Source organism: Calonectris borealis, chromosome 1 (genome assembly GCF_964195595.1).
Source record: "Calonectris borealis chromosome 1, bCalBor7.hap1.2, whole genome shotgun sequence".
NCBI classification, from domain to species: domain Eukaryota; kingdom Metazoa; phylum Chordata; class Aves; order Procellariiformes; family Procellariidae; genus Calonectris; species Calonectris borealis.
The window spans coordinates 216,161,266-216,179,549 of NC_134312.1; the positions used below are offsets into that span (position 1 = coordinate 216,161,266).

General features: G+C 43.7%; 1 protein-coding gene across 1 annotated transcript in view; it reads left to right on the top strand.

Annotated features, from left to right (window-relative positions):
* The window catches only part of TENM4 (teneurin transmembrane protein 4), a 354,979-nt gene that overhangs the window by 304,817 nt on the left and 31,878 nt on the right, over positions 1–18,284 (top strand). Inside the window, exons 25-27 of the mRNA XM_075143906.1 lie at positions 962–1,116; positions 4,706–5,583; positions 16,504–16,676. Coding sequence (XP_075000007.1) covers positions 962–1,116; positions 4,706–5,583; positions 16,504–16,676 — 1,206 coding nt within the window. The remainder of the gene's footprint in view (positions 1–961; positions 1,117–4,705; positions 5,584–16,503; positions 16,677–18,284) is intronic.

Here is an 18,284-nt window from a genome sequence, read left to right on the forward strand (position 1 = left end):
CTATTAGTATCTGTGGAGTTATTTTTAATTTATACTAGCATAAAAGAGAGGTGAACGGGGCCCTTAACTTCTTATTCCTGCCTTAGTCATGGACTTTCTCTGTGACCTTGTGAAAATTGCTTTATCTGTTATTTTCCCGATATGGTAAAATTGAGATGATCACACTCACAGACTGCTATGAGGTCTAATTAGTAAGTGTAAAGCACCAGGAAATCCTCTGATGGAAGATGCAGAATATAGCTAGCCTGGGATAAAGAGGATTAGAGGAGGTTGTGCTAACATAACAAATACTTGAGAAATGACGCTTAGGGGGAAGTGAAACGGCACCTATCTGCAGGTGAGGAAACGAGAATCAGCAGTCTGCAACTGTTGGCGGCAGACCTCAAATCCACTGACAGGAGTATGTCTACAAAGGAGGTTTGGACAATGAAACAGTGCTCAGAAATAGGTGAAATACTATAGATTAGGAGGATTATTCTAGGAGAAACCCTTCCACATTTATCCATCTGGAATTTGACTCACCTGATGGATCTTTCACAGCTTTTCTCGTCACCATTTCTGAAAGATTCACCAATGTAACATTTTTATGTGCATGGCTTAATATTCATACCATGAGCAATAACACCATGTTTCTGAACATGCAAGACACGTAGTTATTAGAAAACCTTTTCCTTTCAGTGGTTCACTGAATGCCATGCCCTTTTCCAGAAGGGAGCAGGGATTTCTAAATTGCATCACGTGCCTGTTGGAAGTGCCTTCGGTGGAATGGTGCCAGTTCAAAGCTCCTGATAACCAGAACTCCCGCATGTCCAACTCTCATCTCATCCCTTTCGAATGCCATAAAATATATTGCTCCCAACCAAACCAGCAGTCTTACTCTTGTATGAGCGTCAAACCAGACATCATCTTCCATTCATCTCATAATCGTCGGGTGGTTGTTCCTTTCTGACTCCCTCCCCAGGCATCACCGTGGACAAGTTTGGGCTGATTTACTTTGTGGATGGTACCATGATCAGGCGGATTGATCAGAATGGGATCATCTCAACTGTGTTGGGTTCCAATGATTTGACATCTGCTCGGCCTCTCAGCTGTGACTCTGTCATGGACATTTCTCAGGTAAGACAATGTTTTGGTTGGGTTTCTACAGAATAGAAGCCTATGCCTTTACCCTATCTGCTTGTCTGTGTGCCTCCCCAGCTTTGACAAAGAGGTAAAGGCTCAAGGAGAATTACATCTTTACATATTTTGTGGTATGAAAATGACTGGGTCAAAAAGAAAAATCCTATAAAGACTGAAGGAAAGACCTAACTGACCTAACTCAGAGATGTCTGGGCAGAGAGATTTTAAAGCTGTCCCAGCCACAGAATAGACTTCTTTCAGAGCTCCCAATCAGCTGAGACACAGATTCCTGGGAAGGCAGGTTTCATTGGGCTAATTTCTCAAGAAACTAGTTGCTTTAAACTAAAAAGGCCAGGCAGCTGTACTCATTTTAGTAGGGCTATACGCCATGCTCTGTTATAACAACTTAGCTAACCATGGGCTTTTTTCTTTGCTTCCCCCCATCCTAATTTGGCCCAGCACAATTTTAGACCTGAACCAAATTAACATCTAGGAAATACTGATTGGAGGCTGTGGTGCCAAAATTAGCAACAGCAGGAAAACAAGAATCTTGAATTGCATCAGATTGCAAATTGGTTGCAGCTACCATCATGCTGGGCTTTTAAGTCCTGCTGCTTAAAGGTGGAGAGGGAAAAAAAAAAGAGAGAGAAAAAGAAATCTCAGTTTGATGATTGCTTTACTTCTGGACGGCGCAGAAGAGAAATCTGTTGCAACCCAGCACTCGATTTTGTGGGGCACTGGCCAACCTGTCGAATTGTGCCAGTTTAGAGAGAGTATCCTCTGAAACCTTTGTGCCACTTGTTGTTTGCCTGGCTAAGAGGAATGTTGCCCTCTCCTATGAAAATATAGATCATAGCTGGAGTGCTAAGTACTGTTATTCAGCCACAATAGAAGTCAATGGGGATTCCTTTTTGTAACTACCTAGAAAATTTCCGTGCTCCCATATGGAATCTGTTCTTCTTGTTTTTCCCTCTAATTTGAAAAGATTATTCTTGCTTCTTTGCAACAGGTTCCCACTGTCCTCAATTTATGAACAAGCTGGAATTACGAGTTTAAAAGCTCTCATGCCTTCTATAGAAGCAAATTTTGCTGGTTAAAGGCCATCTTGTAGTATGTTTCTCATCTTACAGGCTTAGTTTTTTCTTTATCTGAATTTCAGGGGCAGTTACCACAAGACCATTGTGGATTCAGGCTTTAAAAATCATTTTCTTCAAGGTTATGTGACTTGTATGTATACCAATGTCATATTTAAACACTTCTGACATGAGCTAAAATGTATCAGCTGAAGACTCACTCTTTCCCTTCATAAAATGACAGGAGCCATTTTTAGATGAACCTGTCCTGTGATGGGCAGATTAACTGATACTGTTCTGGACAGATGCACCGAAGACAAGTTGAATTTAAAAAAAAAAAAACCACCAACAACCCAAACCAGGCAAACAAAACTCAGCTTGGGAAGTAGCTTTTCATCATTTACGGTGGTTAGAAGGGTCTTTTCTGTCAGGTCCCTGAGGCTCCCTGGGACATGAGGACATGAAATATTTAGCTGCCAATGTTGACAAGGGATGGTTTTTAAGAAATTGAAAATTCCCTTGTCAGTTCAGAATAAACTCTGCTCTTGATGCTAACTCAAGGCTGCAGAGCTTAAAGACCACTGGAAGGGATGGAGGCATGCATTATTAAAGAGAAAACCACAGGCTATAATGTTTTACTACAGGAAGGGTTAAAATAGGCCAGGAGCTGAGAAAAGGAAGGAGATTTTGCAAACAGAGAATCAGACTAGGCAGAGCTCAGCACGCTGCTTAGCCATGGAAATAAGCTTCACAAGCCCAGCCATTAGAAGGCACAAAGCACTAAATACCTTGCATCTAATGTTCTTTTAAAATAAAAAAAGTTGAAAAGGGATTTAAACATGAATAGAAGCATCAAAAGTAAAGCATGGCTGTGGCAGAGATGTTCAACTACAGGCTTTAAAAATAGGAATCTCTTGTGTTCCTCTAGATCTTACCTGGTCTCTTCTTGTCCTTGGTTTTAAATAAAACCATAGTGAGAGATGGTTTGCTGGATTTGAACCTGCTGGTGTCTACTCCTCTTCCTTCCAATAAGGTTGTACCTTATAGATGCAAAAAACTCACCCCAAACTTAGTCACGTCAGACAAATGAGAAGCAGCAGCAGCTGAGATGGACGGTGGGAGAGGAAGGTTTGCAGCAAAGAAACAGGGAGATCCTGGAATTGCACAGCCTTGAGTGTGCCCAGGTCCCAGACATTTCAGTCGCAGCACATCACACTCTTGGGTCCAGGTACAAAACACAGAGGAGCAGGGAGAATGGCACAAAGTGGCCAGTTTCTCAGGTAACTGTGAGATATCAAGTCCATCTGCTCTAACTTAGAGTTGCCTGGCTGACTGAAAGGATGTATACACCCACAATAGCTATTCTTTCTAACTAGCCGAAAATCTATTTTAAAGCCTGGCTGGAGGTGACCAAGACCATTCTTCACAATTGTTCGTTTACAATCACCCTTCATTCCTCCCCTATGGGGAAGATGCGCCGTTAGGAAAATGTTTAAGCATTGGCTGATTCCCATCAGCACAACATTGACATTTTTTCATATAAACCTGAAGTAAAATAAAATAATTTTTAAAATACTCATTTACAGTCCTTTGTAAAAAAATAAATGACCCTGAATTCTGTTGGTACAGGTTTCTTAGGTTTGGCAACTAAAAGAGCAGACTCACTTGAACAGACAGTGTCTTGCAGAAGTAGAGCTAGAAATTGAGACCTTCTAGTGCTCACTCACTTGTGGTGTTACCACAAAAATCACTTTTTTCAGTTTATTTGTGTATATGGATTATCAGTTAGAACTGTGATCTGTCACTATTAATTGAACCCATTCCTCCATCATGCTCAAAAAAATGTGAAAACCACCATGAAGACACAAGTATTTTGTTCTACGAATTGAATTGCCTGAATTTCTTATGAATTCCTATTTTGCATTTCTGCAGCATCAAGCAGAAAATAGGTGGTTATAACTTGGACATACACACATGCTGACACAGCTGCCAGTTTTACATCTATCCCTCCTTGTCATTTACCCAGAGGAGCTGGGCCACTTGTCTGGAAAATCCTTTAGTAAAAGGATCATTGTTTTGTTTGACTGATTTCATAGCACTTCACGCAACAAAATTCCCAATCCCAGGTCTCTGCTATCAGGTCCAGGCTCCATCAATTCAAAGAGCGTAGGATGGTTTGGAGAGGGGAAATCCCACTTGAATCTTTGGGTCTTCCTGTTTACTCCTGTGTTCCCTGGGCACTGATGCCCCTTCCCATGGTCTCTGACACTTCACGATGAGGTGGAGAAGCAGAGAGAAGACACGGTGCAGAGCAAGAGCTAAGCCCCCTCACTGACACCAGGGCTGTGTCCTCTGTGGCCACCATACCAAGCAGTAATAATTAGTTGTGTTTCTTTTACCCTTTCTCCCTTTAATCCACGTTGAAACATCCTCATTGCGATTGATTTATAGCATTCATGCAGTGAAAAAAAGGTCTTGCTATAATAATTTCCTTGTGTTGTTTTACCATTAAGGTTCGTCTAGAATGGCCCACGGATCTGGCAGTCAATCCGATGGATAATTCGCTGTATGTGCTCGACAATAACGTTGTGTTACAGATATCTGAGAACCACCAAGTGCGCATCGTGGCGGGGAGGCCCATGCATTGCCAGGTGCCGGGCATGGATCACTTTCTCCTTAGCAAGGTGGCAATCCACGCCACCCTGGAGTCTGCTACCGCCCTGGCCGTCTCACATAATGGGGTCCTGTATATTGCTGAGACCGATGAGAAAAAGATCAACCGCATCAGGCAGGTCACCACCAACGGAGAGATCTCTCTCGTTGCCGGTGCGCCAAGCAGCTGTGACTGCAAGAACGATGCTAACTGTGACTGCTTCTCGGGGGACGATGGCTATGCCAAGGATGCCAAACTCAATGCCCCATCCTCCCTTGCAGTGTGTGCAGATGGGGAGCTGTATGTCGCTGATCTTGGAAATATCCGAATCCGCTTTATTCGGAAAAACAAACCATTCCTCAATACGCAAAATCTATATGAGTTGTCTTCACCCATAGACCAGGAACTCTACTTGTTTGACACCAGTGGTAAGCACCTTTATACTCAGAGCCTTACCACTGGAGATTACCTTTACAATTTTACTTATTCCGGAGATGGAGATATAACCCTGATCACTGACAATAATGGCAATTTAGTGAATATCCGAAGAGATTCCACAGGGATGCCCCTCTGGCTGGTAGTGCCTGATGGCCAAGTCTACTGGGTGACAATTGGTACCAACAGCGCACTCAAGAGTGTAACAACACAGGGGCACGAAGTGGCCATGATGACGTACCACGGCAACTCCGGTCTCCTTGCCACTAAAAGCAATGAAAATGGTTGGACAACGTTTTATGAGTAAGTATATTATGCATATTGTGCTGCTGACTTCATTCTGTGTTCTCTGAACCATGCAGGGTTGATAGAGTTTAATTCCCTGGGCAGAATTATTGGCCATATAAAATGGCCAGAACAGAGAATGTTGCATCTCACACAAACACTAAATACTGGAAGTAAGTGCGTTAGGGTTTGAATAAGCTCCCTCTACCAAGTCAAGAGTCAGACAGAGTTTCTGCTGAGTTTTTCTAAATCAGCTAAGTAATTTGGACACCTGGTTCTCCTTAACTTAGTTGGGAGTGGGGATTCAGGTTGCATGTCGGAGAATTTTTCTTGGTTTTGAAAGCCTTGGAAGTGTGAAAGTTCCATCAGATCCTCTTTTTTGCAGCTTTTCACCTACTTCCTATGCTGCAGTGTCTTTTTTGAGCTTGTTTGAAATGGCTGATGTAGAATGACAACTGACAATGACTAATGACAGCTTGCTCAGAAAACGATTCTGTAATTAATGGACTGCTCAGTTTCTATTGTTGTAATTGGCCTCACTAAGGAGTAAAAATAGTCTCAGGACTGTTCAAGACCAACCCCAAAGAATTTCTGAGCAGAGAAAAGACAGGATGCATTGAAAAACCCAGAGATGGCAGTGACTTGAAGATTTTGTACTTCTTTTTTGTATTACTGTTAGCAGTTCCCTGCTTATAAATACCATGAAGACAACACACTTCTGATATCAAATAGGAAAAAGATAGATAACTCAATGAACGGCATCTAGAAGGATGGTCTGCAAATTCACCCTGCTGTTGAGAACCCTTTCCCCTCCCGCTTCCTTAGTTTCATTTTTATTTTCAAGTCTAGCCTCTCTGAAATGCTCCTTTCAGTGCAAAATTTCCCATATGGTTTGAATGGTTACATGGAAGTGTTCAGCCACCATAATAATAGACCCATTGTAAGAGTCCAGTTTGGCTAGAATAGACAGTTCCCAAGATTACAAAGAAAAAAACTGTAAAAAAAAAAAAGAGACTCAGGGAAGGAAAGCTGGCTAAACCCACGTATTCGTGTGTTAGACATGCAGTTGCTTTGCTTCTTTCTTTAAATTGTTCCAGGCCCAGTTTCAAATTTCTTCGCTTAATCCTCCCTATTTCTGCTCCTGCCTCAAAAAGAACTGATGGAACTCTGTGATGAATCTTTTGAAAGGTTATTTGCATTCCATCAATGTTCTGCTTGCAATTACTATAGCAATATTCCTCAGTGAATCAAAGTTAGTACCCTTCCGTCTCTTACATTGCATTTGCTTGAGGGAGGCTTTAGGGAGGAAAGATAGGGTGTTTTACTCTATAGGAGTGGAAGCCTGCTATATTGTCAAGACCATTGTGCTAAATCAAGGAGGTATTTTCTTTTTGCAGGGAACCCAATAGTTCCTGTGCTTGAAAACAGATGTAGCCACGGACAGTGAAGCAAACTAAACATTACAGCTGGTAATGGTCAGATTTATACCTCAAACATATACTTTTATTTAAAAGTGTGACTGAAAATATAAAGGAGATAATATGAGACAGAAGCTAAAATCTAAGTTACTCTGTGGATATATTTATAACAGTGATCCATTATTTCTTGCTATCCAACAAAATAGAGCATTTGTGAAAGTCATCATTCTGGTCCTTTTATGCACTTCAGAAGAGTCATAAGAAAGCTTTTTAGAGCTAAATGGAAGACAGTATTCTCCAGTGGTTAGACTACGGAAATCTTGACTAGAGCAAGTCAGCACTATATGATAGCACAGCATCACTGAAAATAGAACTGGGAATGTGTCTTCAGAGAGGACTCATCCACACTCATCCAGTAGAGATCAGTTATCTCTATTTAACTGTTCCTGACAGATTCTGATGCAACTTTATACAACTACAGGGTAAAAGTCCGTATCTGAATTAGTTACCTCAGCCTCCCTTCATAGGCAATGGAGAGAAACAGGCACTTTCAAGGTGAGTTTCTTCTGAGTTATGTCAGGTATCTGCTTTAGGATGAGATGACATGAGTTGTATTCTGAAAGTTTCTCTCTGTAAAGCTAGTCCAGAATGATTAGCTCAGATACAGATGTTTACATTGCAGATGTCTACAATTCGGTCAAATGGATCCTATCAAAGTCATTTAAGTTATTCATAAATATTGCTACTCATAACAACGTATTTACCTATCTTATTGTTATTGTTGGAAAGCTTTTTTCATATGCTCAGTCTAAATCTTCCTTGCTTGAATCGGAGACTGTCACTCTTCATCCTATCCTGTCCTGTCCTGTCCTGTCCTATGTGATCCTATCCTAACCTATATCCCTAACAGTAGGGACTTGGAAAGCAGATCAGACTGCTCTTCTCAGCTGTGAAAAGTACATATCAAATGGCTCAAGAACTTGCTCTGTGATAGTTCTCAAAAGGTAATCAGCAATAGGGAATCACCCAACGGGGTTGTTTCGGGTGAATTGGCAGGGATTGATTCTATCCAGGTTTTACATGGATAATCTGGGAAAAAATATAAAATCAGAACTGATAAAAGGAGAAGATTAATAAATAAAGGTGAGATACTTAGATTGCTTGATAAAATAGATTTCATTTAAACAAAATACGGTCTTACAGAGTCTAATGCTAGAGTACACATGTAACAGGCCACATATAAAGAACGAGGGTGAGCATTGACTCTCACAGGTTGTCGTGAGCAAAGCGTCAAGTCATCCAGTGTGATTCTCAGCATAATTCCATGGCAAATCTGTCTAACTTGTTGCTTGGATGGACAAACAAAATGAATACGTGTACTCATCTCACTCTACTTGTGGTGGGTAGTGCGAAGCTGATTTTATCCCTGTACAGCATGATGAGACTGATACTGTCAGTTCTGATGTTTGCAGTTCATGAAGGACAGTGAAAATTGAAGGCTGTGCAGAAAAATACTACAAAAATGCATCTGTGGGGAGAAAGTGCTTTATGCTGGAGAACTAAGACAACTTGATCTATTTATCTTAACATGAAGACGACTGGGAAGTGGCTAGATCACAGCATGCCAGCACAAACCTATCACCTACAGAGGGACTCCTAATCTAGCGGAGAAAGGGCTGAGAAGGGTAGGGGGCTGGAAAGCAAAGCTAGCGACATTCAAGTTGACAGGAAGGCATGAGTTTTTTAAGGCTGAGATTACCTAACCGGTAGAGCAACCAACCATTAGAAGCAGTATATTCTCCATTTCTTGGTATCTTAGATCATGACTCTGGATGCCTTTCTTAAGATGCATTCTCACCAGACAGAAGATTTGCATGAGTCAAACACAAACTGCAGGGATGAGTGCAGGCATGTCAGGATGAAATCTAAGTGCTTTGATATCCAAGAAGCCGAAGAAGATGGTGTAAACCAAATCAGCGTTCAATACCTTCAGGTTATTGTTTTCTGTATCAGAACATCAGGAAAATTACATTGGGAAAGTTTAAGTGATTTAGAGAAACTCTGTGATCATGAGCTACTGGAAGGTGCCCTGAGTAGTTTTCAGTCCTGGCTGAGGAGGAAGGTGAAGCTCATATTTCTGTTTTGCTTGTGGCCAAGGAAATAAATAAAGACATCAAATCTGACTCTGAGGAAAATCTTCATGTTTCTCACAGCACATAATAGTTGTTTATGGGCCAGGGCAGGCTGGACACCACTGTTTAAAAAGTTAAGAGTAAACATAAATTCAGCTGGCAAGTTTACACTGCACCAGTGGCCCCATGAAGAACATCCTTACAAGATTTACCTTTACCTGACTGTCTACGGAGGACCATAAACCAGACACCCAACATGAAAGAGCAATGGTGTTGCAAGAGTGGCAACACTACGTCTGTACATGTCCAGCATCTCTGATTCTCCTTCAGTTGTTGCTCTTACCAGGGCATTTCTCAGCCTTTATCATAAGGCTGCGAAGAGCTGTGACATACGGCCGCGTTGGTGTGACTCTGGAGAGGAGAGAAGGAGGCGGGATACGTTGACGCAGTACTGGAGGTCTATCTCCAGGGCACACCAGGGAATCCAGGTCCTCCAAGGGTTCAGCCAGGGCTGGCACATTGTCCCTTCATTTCTGTAGGGGAAGGAGACGGGCGCTGTCTTCAGGCGGTGGCAGAGTTGCTCACAGCACTTACAGCTCTTCCTTTCACACATCCTACACCAAAGCCTGCGGTAACAATCCTGCTTTATTGGGTTTAGCGCTGAGTGAGGTTCAGTATATAATGCTGTGCAGTTTCCCTTTCCTTTGAGACTGAAACTTAACTCCCTGCAGTAATTAGCCTGTCCCCCAAAGGCCGATCTAGGACTTCTTTGAGGGTTTTAGCATTATATATACCTTCTCTGCCTCTGCAGAGGGCTTGACATTCGCTGTCAATTAATGCAATGCAGCTCAGCCTGTCCAGTAACTGGATTAAAGACTTGCCTTCCCGTTGAACCTGTGACAGTGATGATCAGCAGCAAGGGAAGTTGGTCTGGAAACTCTGCCAGGGGAACAGCTTCTTCTTGTTCAACTCCTCAAGTCAAAGACAAAGGATGCTGTGTGACTACTTGCCGCTTTCTTGTTGCTGCTTTTTCACTTGACCTGAAAAAAATTGCTACCAGCCTTTACAAAGTTTCTTAGCAGTTGCTGTTTATCTACTTCAGAATCCGGAAATTCTTATTAATGTATTTGTTTAAATCAAGAATACGGCAATTATCTTGATTAGCCGATTGAGATGGTATCACTGTACGTTAATTCAATTTCCCTCTGAGCCAAAGTCAAACCTTCTATGCATTATTTAGCCCAGATGAGGCTCTTTCGCTTAGGTCCTTTGTGTCCCCAATTAGTTTCCAAGGTCACCTTCTCCCATACAGAATGAAATACTTACACATCACTGCAGCCAAGCCCAGAAATTCAAAACCTTTTCATGGACTGCCCAAGAAGTGGCTCACAGCTGCCTGGAGGGTGGAGGGTACCGTGGAGCCAGATCTTCAGATGGGTGGTAAGGGGAGCTTTGACCCGTAACGTAGGATGCTGTTTTGCAGAGAACCAAACTCTGCCAAACCTAACGCCGTAATGGGTGGAAGGTAGGAGCCAGCTGGACTGAGCATGCAGGAGGACATTGGATGGCTTCCCAACGACCTCCAGGACTCAGTAGAGGTCCCACCCCAGCATCAGCAGTGTTTGTTGCCCCAGCCAATGCCCTGGTCTGGGCATTGCCCAGCAGAACTGGGCATCGTGGTCAGCAACTACCCCACAGTGAGATGCAGGCTCAGTCTGCCTTGTAGTTGGCGTAAAAGCTTTGCAATTTTTTCTCTCTTAGTCAAAACCAGAGATAAATAACACATTACCTTTAGAGGAGCAGCCACCTCTTGTCTCAGAGAAAAGCTAGCTTACTGCTTTAATAACATCCCTTTATCACCTGATGATATCTGAGTCATACACTGAGTTTTATGGGATTCGGTGGCGTCCTTGGTTTAGAGCAGTTCAAGTGAGGGTCTCTTTCTGCTGCTGCAGCAGACTGGAGCGTGAGAAACACCTCTGGCTTTTGCCCTCCCTCCTCTTTTAGCGAGATTTCTTTGCTCCACAATTTCTTCATGATAATATAATTAAATTCTCATCATTGTTCCTCTGAAGAAGTTACAGTGAAACTCTGGCAAGTGCCATGATAAAATAGTACTTCTCCAGTACTCTCGCTAAGTTCTGAGGTCACGTTTTGGCCTGAAATGAATGCCTGGTGTCAGAGTTTCGTTGAAAACCAAGGGAATTAGGAATATCATAAAAGCTAGAGAGAGGGAGATCTTCCTCTTCTCGTTTGGGCAGTCAGAAAATTCTGCAGACAGTGGCTGCAACCTGGCCTTGTGACATTAGGGAGAGGACTTGCCTTCATACATATTTGAGTAGTATCGGTTTGTCTGTTATAGATTTATTTTTAATGTTGTGTTTAATGTTGTTTGAAAAATTGTGAAGAGGCGAGCTTGTTCAGAGGCGGCGGGTGCATGTCTGTATAATCGCACGCAAAATATAGTTTGCAAAGTGCATTAGGACACTTTGGCACGAAATGCAATATTATTATAGTGAATTTTTTCCGATCTATTTGACTTGTAGTTTTAAAAGGCTGATGAAATGTGAAAAAGCTAAAATGAGGAAACCCAGAGACTCAGGCAAGGAATTGATTTCTGAATAGACAGTACTTAGGATGCTCTCTTTAATTCCCAAGGCCCAGGTCTCTACACAATGGTAATGTGATAAATGAAAGCTCTGAATGTTTACAAGCTAACAATTAGGCCTCATAAGCACCAAATACCATTTTAATTCTGTGCATTGAACCTTAGCTAAATACGTTTCCAATTGGGAATGGATGGCAACAGCTTCCTTCGCTGGCCTAATAATTGTCACTGTAATTGTAAGCGCTGAGTCTTTGCAGCAGGTTTGAATGGGAGGCAGCAGCTGTGTTAGCAGGTGATGAATTCATCGCTCAGAGTGGCTGCTGTGTGCGCTCCCGTGTTCCAGTATTTCCTTAATTCTGGTGCTTTCAGAGCGTTTGGAGAACACAGAAGTCCTAGGCTGTGATGAAAACTGGCTCACCCCTAAATCCCGAGACTGTGGAAACAGGCCTATGCAGCTTAGCTGCAAAATGAGGTGACTAGGAGAGATTTATCTTCCTGCAAATACCAGGCTGCACCTGCAGCTACGTAAGAGCCGGTTGCTTGGCTTTTGTCTCCAAGCTGAGGATGTGCCCTATAAGTGCCTTTATAGGGCTGAAAGCAGAGGTAGAAGGAACCAACTCATTTAACTAATTTAATTTTTTTAAGCACATTATCTGTTTGGGACGTTGAAGCCTTCAAGCCAATGTGTCCTGGGAGACTGTGGGTATGTGATAGATGATATCAGGTATGTGCTGTGTGATCTAAATCAAGGGAAAAGGGGAAAATGCTCCAGTCCTTAGCAAAACAGAAAAAAGGAACTGCTTGCCAAGAGGAAAGTGTTGTGTGTGTCCATGCTCACTACCTTCCAGCACCTCCTTTTGCATTGCCACCCCAGTGCTAAAAGGAGTTTCTGTCTGGACGCGAGTGTTTTACACTTCATCTGCCACCAATTAAAAATAATAATAAAAATGAGAATAGTCTAATTGTAGACCCTTCTCGCATTTCTCCCTTTGTAAGGCTTGACCTCCTTGCAGCTGCAAATAGGTGAGCTGTCACCTCCAAAGTGAGCGGTTGGAAGGTCCCTGCCTCGCTGCTGGGCAGGGGTGCAGCAGCTCTTGCAAATGCAGAAAACGCAGATGGTCCGGGTTATTTCTGACGGAGCCTAATGGGGTGACTAAGGAGGTGCCAAAAGTCTAATGTACACATGCAGACATCTTAAACCAATTCCAGCACACCATTCCAGACTGTTCTGGCCCCAAACCAGCCTTGCTTCTCAGGACCCAAAGTCCCAAATGGAAGTCCTTGCTCTTGGTGAAGTTCTCCCCTGTAGTGTGAGTTTTCTACAGCTGTAAACATAACTGTAAATTATGCATCTTGTACTTATTCATTTTGACTTAAAAAGAAAAATGTGTGCACAGAGGTCTAGGCACCATCATACTCTTTCATGCTCTTTTTTCATGCTGTTCTAACCCATTTTGCACGGGCAGAGGTTACTGGCATATATTGCATATTTGCCCAGCAGAGAGCTGGAGGACCATTTGTGAGGGTACTGGGAGCTGGATGTCCAGGAATAGAATTTAAGGAGCTGGGTGTCTGCTGCTGCTTGGGGCTGTTAAACTGAGTATCCACAGGTTTTTCAGGCTTTCTTTGGAGCACGTAAGTAGGGCTTACATGGAGTATAGGTTTTGTGCTGACTCTCACCATGGCGCTGAGTGTCGTTCAATTAGGATAAACCATATGACTCACAGGACATTGACTCAGCACTTAAAGGAAATAGCAGCCGTGTCCATCGTGTGAACAAGCTCTCTGCCCCCATCCTGGCTTTTGCTCTCCCTAATCCGCAGACCTGCTTCCTTTCACACTCACACCTGTATTACACCAAACTCACCCCTTAGACTTCAGTGCAGCACGTCTAGATTTGTGCCATTATTTTTAGGAAGTGAATCAGGCTCAATTTCAGGAGCAGCTCATTTTTTAAAATTTAAATAGAGCAATATAAATAAATCTCTTACAGTTGCTAATACCAAGTCAGAGGTGTTAAATTCAGATCCATCTTCCTTAAATTTTGGAGCATTTGGCATCTGAGTCTACCCTTACGGTTCAGACTGGTTTACATACAGGACTATTGATGTCAAGGTAGAAAGAATTTGGGGTGTTACACAACGCAGCTTTAGCGACAACAATGTTTTCTCTGCTCAAGGTAGAGACTAAATCATGTCCTTTGTGTCCTGTCTCAGCAGACGGGGTAAAGATATTGCCTGTGACGTTTTCAGTTTAAGACTCACGCTGTTTTAGGAGGAGATGTGCAGATGATTATGCAGAAAGCACAAACAAAACGCGTACGGTCTGAGTGCAAACAGGACAGCCACAAACATGGAGCAAAGGGTTTGGTACTGAGGGCACTTTAGTTCTGGCTCTTGCAAGGAGATGCAGTTTAGATCCAAGCTGTGCACTGCTAGCTGCTTGGAAAAGCTTTACCTGATCTCTGCCAAACTCCTGCAATGCAGTCCTGAATTCATCCCTTTCTTTTTTTCTTTCTTCTTTTCCATTTCACAAGTGGCTGGTTGATTGCCAAGATCTTGGAGGGAAAGGTCAAGGCTGCTCCGTCCTCCATGCGTGGATAATCCCATGACTAATAGGCTGACACTGTGGAGGGCCAAATGCTTTCTTCTACCTTCCTACCTCCCCCTCTGGCCAGTGGGCAAGAAAAGCCTCACGTGATGGTGTCTCCAAACCCAAGGGCTGGAGAGACTTGCAATGAGCTCACCTACTTAGTCACTATACACTATTAAACTTGGCAAAAATCACCTTTTCAACCAGCCTTTCTTCAAGCTAAGTCACTGCCAAGAACGTATTGTCAAGAATGAAGTACCAGCACTGTGTGCAAATCTGGAAAAAAGAGCATGGAAGAGGAGACGAATTTCTTTTTCTGTGGAGTGCAGAGCCAGTCCGATGGCTGCGCCTGGGTCTCTCATGGGTTGCAGTTCAAGAGTACTTTTTCTTTTCTTTACTTTACTTTTCTTGGGTTTTGGTCTTTTTTGTTATTAGATGGAGTCTCTCGTCTTATTCCCCAGCTCAGAGTAATCCTGAAGAGGGAGGATCAAGAGCTCCTCAAGCATCTGCTCCCTCCAAGGTTTGATCAACTGCATCCAGACCCTCTCTAACACATTTCTCTCACCTGTTCTTAAAAGCGTTGGGCAAGGGGGTTTCCAGTGCTCCATCTGTTCCATGGGCCTGGAAAATGTTCTCCAGCTTCTGACCTGAATCTTCCTTGTTTCCATTCAAGCTGATTACTTTTTGTCATATCCTCAGTAGACATGACAAACAATTAATTATCATTCTCTTCAGAACAACCGTTGTCAGGGTGGCATCTTCCCACTTCCTTATTTCCTCTCTTCTAAATCAGCTTGTCTCTTTTGGCGTTGCCTCTTAGGTCATGTTTTCTAAGCTTGTTTTCCTTAACGTATCATTTACATTACTTTATCATTGTGATGAACGGTGCCCTTTACTGGACACTGTGCTCCATCAAAGGCTCACCGCTGGCTATTGCAGAAGAACAAGTCCTCTCTGCTCACCCACCATTCATGTTGTGTCCCCAAGTGATATGGTTTCTTGATATGATCTTCTTATATATCATATAAATCATTCTTAAACGATACGTGGGCAGGACTTGAAAAAAGTCAAACATTATCACTGATTGCTTTTGCTGGAATTTTTCTCCTGTTTCTCCCTGGCTAGTTAAATATCCCTTCCCTGAAGGTCTATCTCATCAGAAGGTCCAACAGCTTTCCAGAGATAAGCCAGTAGAGCTTCCAGACGCTCTCCGTTTCAGTCTACAGCTGCCTCACTGCAAAGGTCCCTTGCTAATCCTCTGCTCTTAGCTCAGCCTGTGACCCAAGGGCACCCTTTCTGCAATGCCAGAAATGGGAGGCAGGATGGTGAGTTTGCTCCATCGATTCAGGAGGCCTCTAGGCACAGGTCTCATCTTCTCCTTTTTATTGAAAAATAACCCCCCAGCTTGTTAACTGCTGTGGGACCTGCATGTACGTAGCTTATTTCATCTGGGTCCTGGTACACAGGTGTCCACATCACAGAAACCTTCCCGGATGGTGCTTATGTTGACTCCCTCACTGGAGAAGCCAAGGACTCAGTAGGGGTGAAAACTGAACTGCTTTTGTACGCTTTTAAATCAGTCCTTCCAGATAGTCCTAGGAACAGTAAAAGGTAGACACGGGGGTCTCAGCCGTGCTCAGGCCTCTACACCACGTTCACAAAGGACAGTTCTCTACCTGATGCGGCCAATCTGGCAGGTCCTGGCTGCTACCTTAACATTAGTTTTTAAAATAAGATAGAAAAAAAAAAAAAAGGAAAAAAAAATGCTGAAGAGCTCAGGACACAAGCAGATGAAACAGTTGGTGGCCTTCAGAAACTCCTAGTTCTGCTAGACAGGGTTCATGGGCCAGTGCTTTTCCATAAGTCGCAGCACAGTGGATGGGAAATAAAGTTACTCTTGTAAACAAGAAGCAAGTGCAGGTGATAAGTATTGGAAAAATGTTGTTAAAATACAGGCTAATACTTATTTAGTAATTTTCTGTTCTTTGCTTGATTTTCTTCAGCTAAAAGCTGTGATTTTCTTCTCATGAAGCCAAAAAAGTCAAGACAGTCTGACAGACTGACAATGCGTTTTTCTCTGGGAAAAATCTGGGTGATGACTTCAAGACTTGGTCTCTGCTTTATGAGATGATTCCTGTATCCCACTCCTCTGTTGATGCTGTTGACTTCACTCCATCCTCCTTTGCAGGTACGACAGCTTTGGGCGCCTGACCAACGTGACCTTCCCTACTGGTCAAGTGAGCAGCTTCCGCAGCGATACCGACAGCTCCGTGCATGTCCAGGTGGAAACCTCCAGCAAGGATGATGTTACGATAACAACCAATTTGTCAGCATCGGGAGCCTTCTACACTCTGCTCCAAGGTGAGTTGGGCCACTGTCCCTCTCTCAGCCAAGCTGCACACAATGGATTATCCATCAGGAAACAGGCATCGTCTTGATAATCCCAGCACCAAAAATCACCTGCATCCTCAGCGCCCCAGAGCTCCCCACATGCCGGTACAGACGCACACTCACACCTACTTAGCCACATTCCCGGTTGCTCTGCAGCTGCTTTCTGCTTCATTCTCAGCCAGTCCCCTTGCCGTGCAGCCCTTACGCTGTACAGTCCTCCATCATCATTACCATTATTGTTATAACAAAAAGGGTTGCATAAATCTAGCCATGCTTCCAGCCGACCCCTTTGCTTCGTTCTCTTAATGGCTTCTGACTTAACAGTTACTCTCCTGGAAGAGGCTTCCAGCTGGTTGCTGGAGATCTCACTGATTCTTTGTTCACTGGCTGTTCAAATATTCACAAGGCAGCATCCAGAAAAACGACCATCCTCGACCCCAGAAGGTCTGCGTTTGAGCTAAAGGGCTGGCGTGGAGAGGCACAAAGGAGGATGGAGAGGTGGGCAGCCAGGGTAGGACTGGTGGGACTGGTTTGCGGCTGTTGGAAATGAGTATAGTTCTGCCGGTGATGGCAGAGTTGGGGAAGTGAAGGATTGATGAGGTGGAGGAAAAGGTGATGAAGTGGGAAAGAAAAGAGGGATAAATAGCAGGGGAGCACTGTGCTGACATACTGGGAGGGGCAGAAGTTGTAGTGCACAAACCTGGATCTCCAAGTTCTGAAGGCTGAAGCCTCCTTAGGGTCAGGGTGAGCCATCACTCCTGTTCCCTGGGGCTTGGAGAAGGGAAAAGAACCATCAGACTCTGCTTTTTTCACTCCCCAGCTCTCATCCACTTGTAGTCCGTGCCTGATGGCAATGGGGTGTCAAACATCATTTCCCCTTGTGAGGAACAAAGTGCTCCAAGTGAGACCAATGTGTTCCAGAGTCACATTTGTTCCCACATCTCTGGGACACACATTCCGCCCCCCCCCCCCCATAATAACAGCCAGCTTTCCTTAAAGAAAGCGCCTGCTATGCCTGAACACTGCCTTTCCTGCCTCTGGAGAGGACGGCTGAGAGGGTGCCAGCCCCTCCAAGCCGTGCTCACTATTCCTGCAGGGGAACACAATGACTTTCTTATTCTTTCCTTCAGCCTGCAAAGCAGATCCAACCCACCCCACCCCATCCCATCCACTCGCATGAAGATGTCTGGCAACTGCACAGACACGAGGTTGGCTTCACCTCGAGAGCCTAATTAAGCAATAGAGCCCGCTGTTGGGGGCCCTTTAGTGAGATAATTGACTGCGATGTGATTTATACGCCCAGAGCTGAAGGCACAGTTACATAATGGTGCCACGGTCAATTATCTCATTGTACTGCCCTCCAGCACAGGGCCATTCTTGCCATTAGGACACGCACTATTACGAACAGCTTAACTATCTTCAGAAGTATGGAATTACGAAACTGTTTGGATCTGAAGAAACTCCCTGATCTTAAAATGAAGATCTGGATAACATCGCAGCAGAGGTGGGCTGCGACCTGCTGAGGGTGGCTTTCCCACAGGTGTTAGGGACCGTGAATTCCCAAACTGAGGTAGCTGT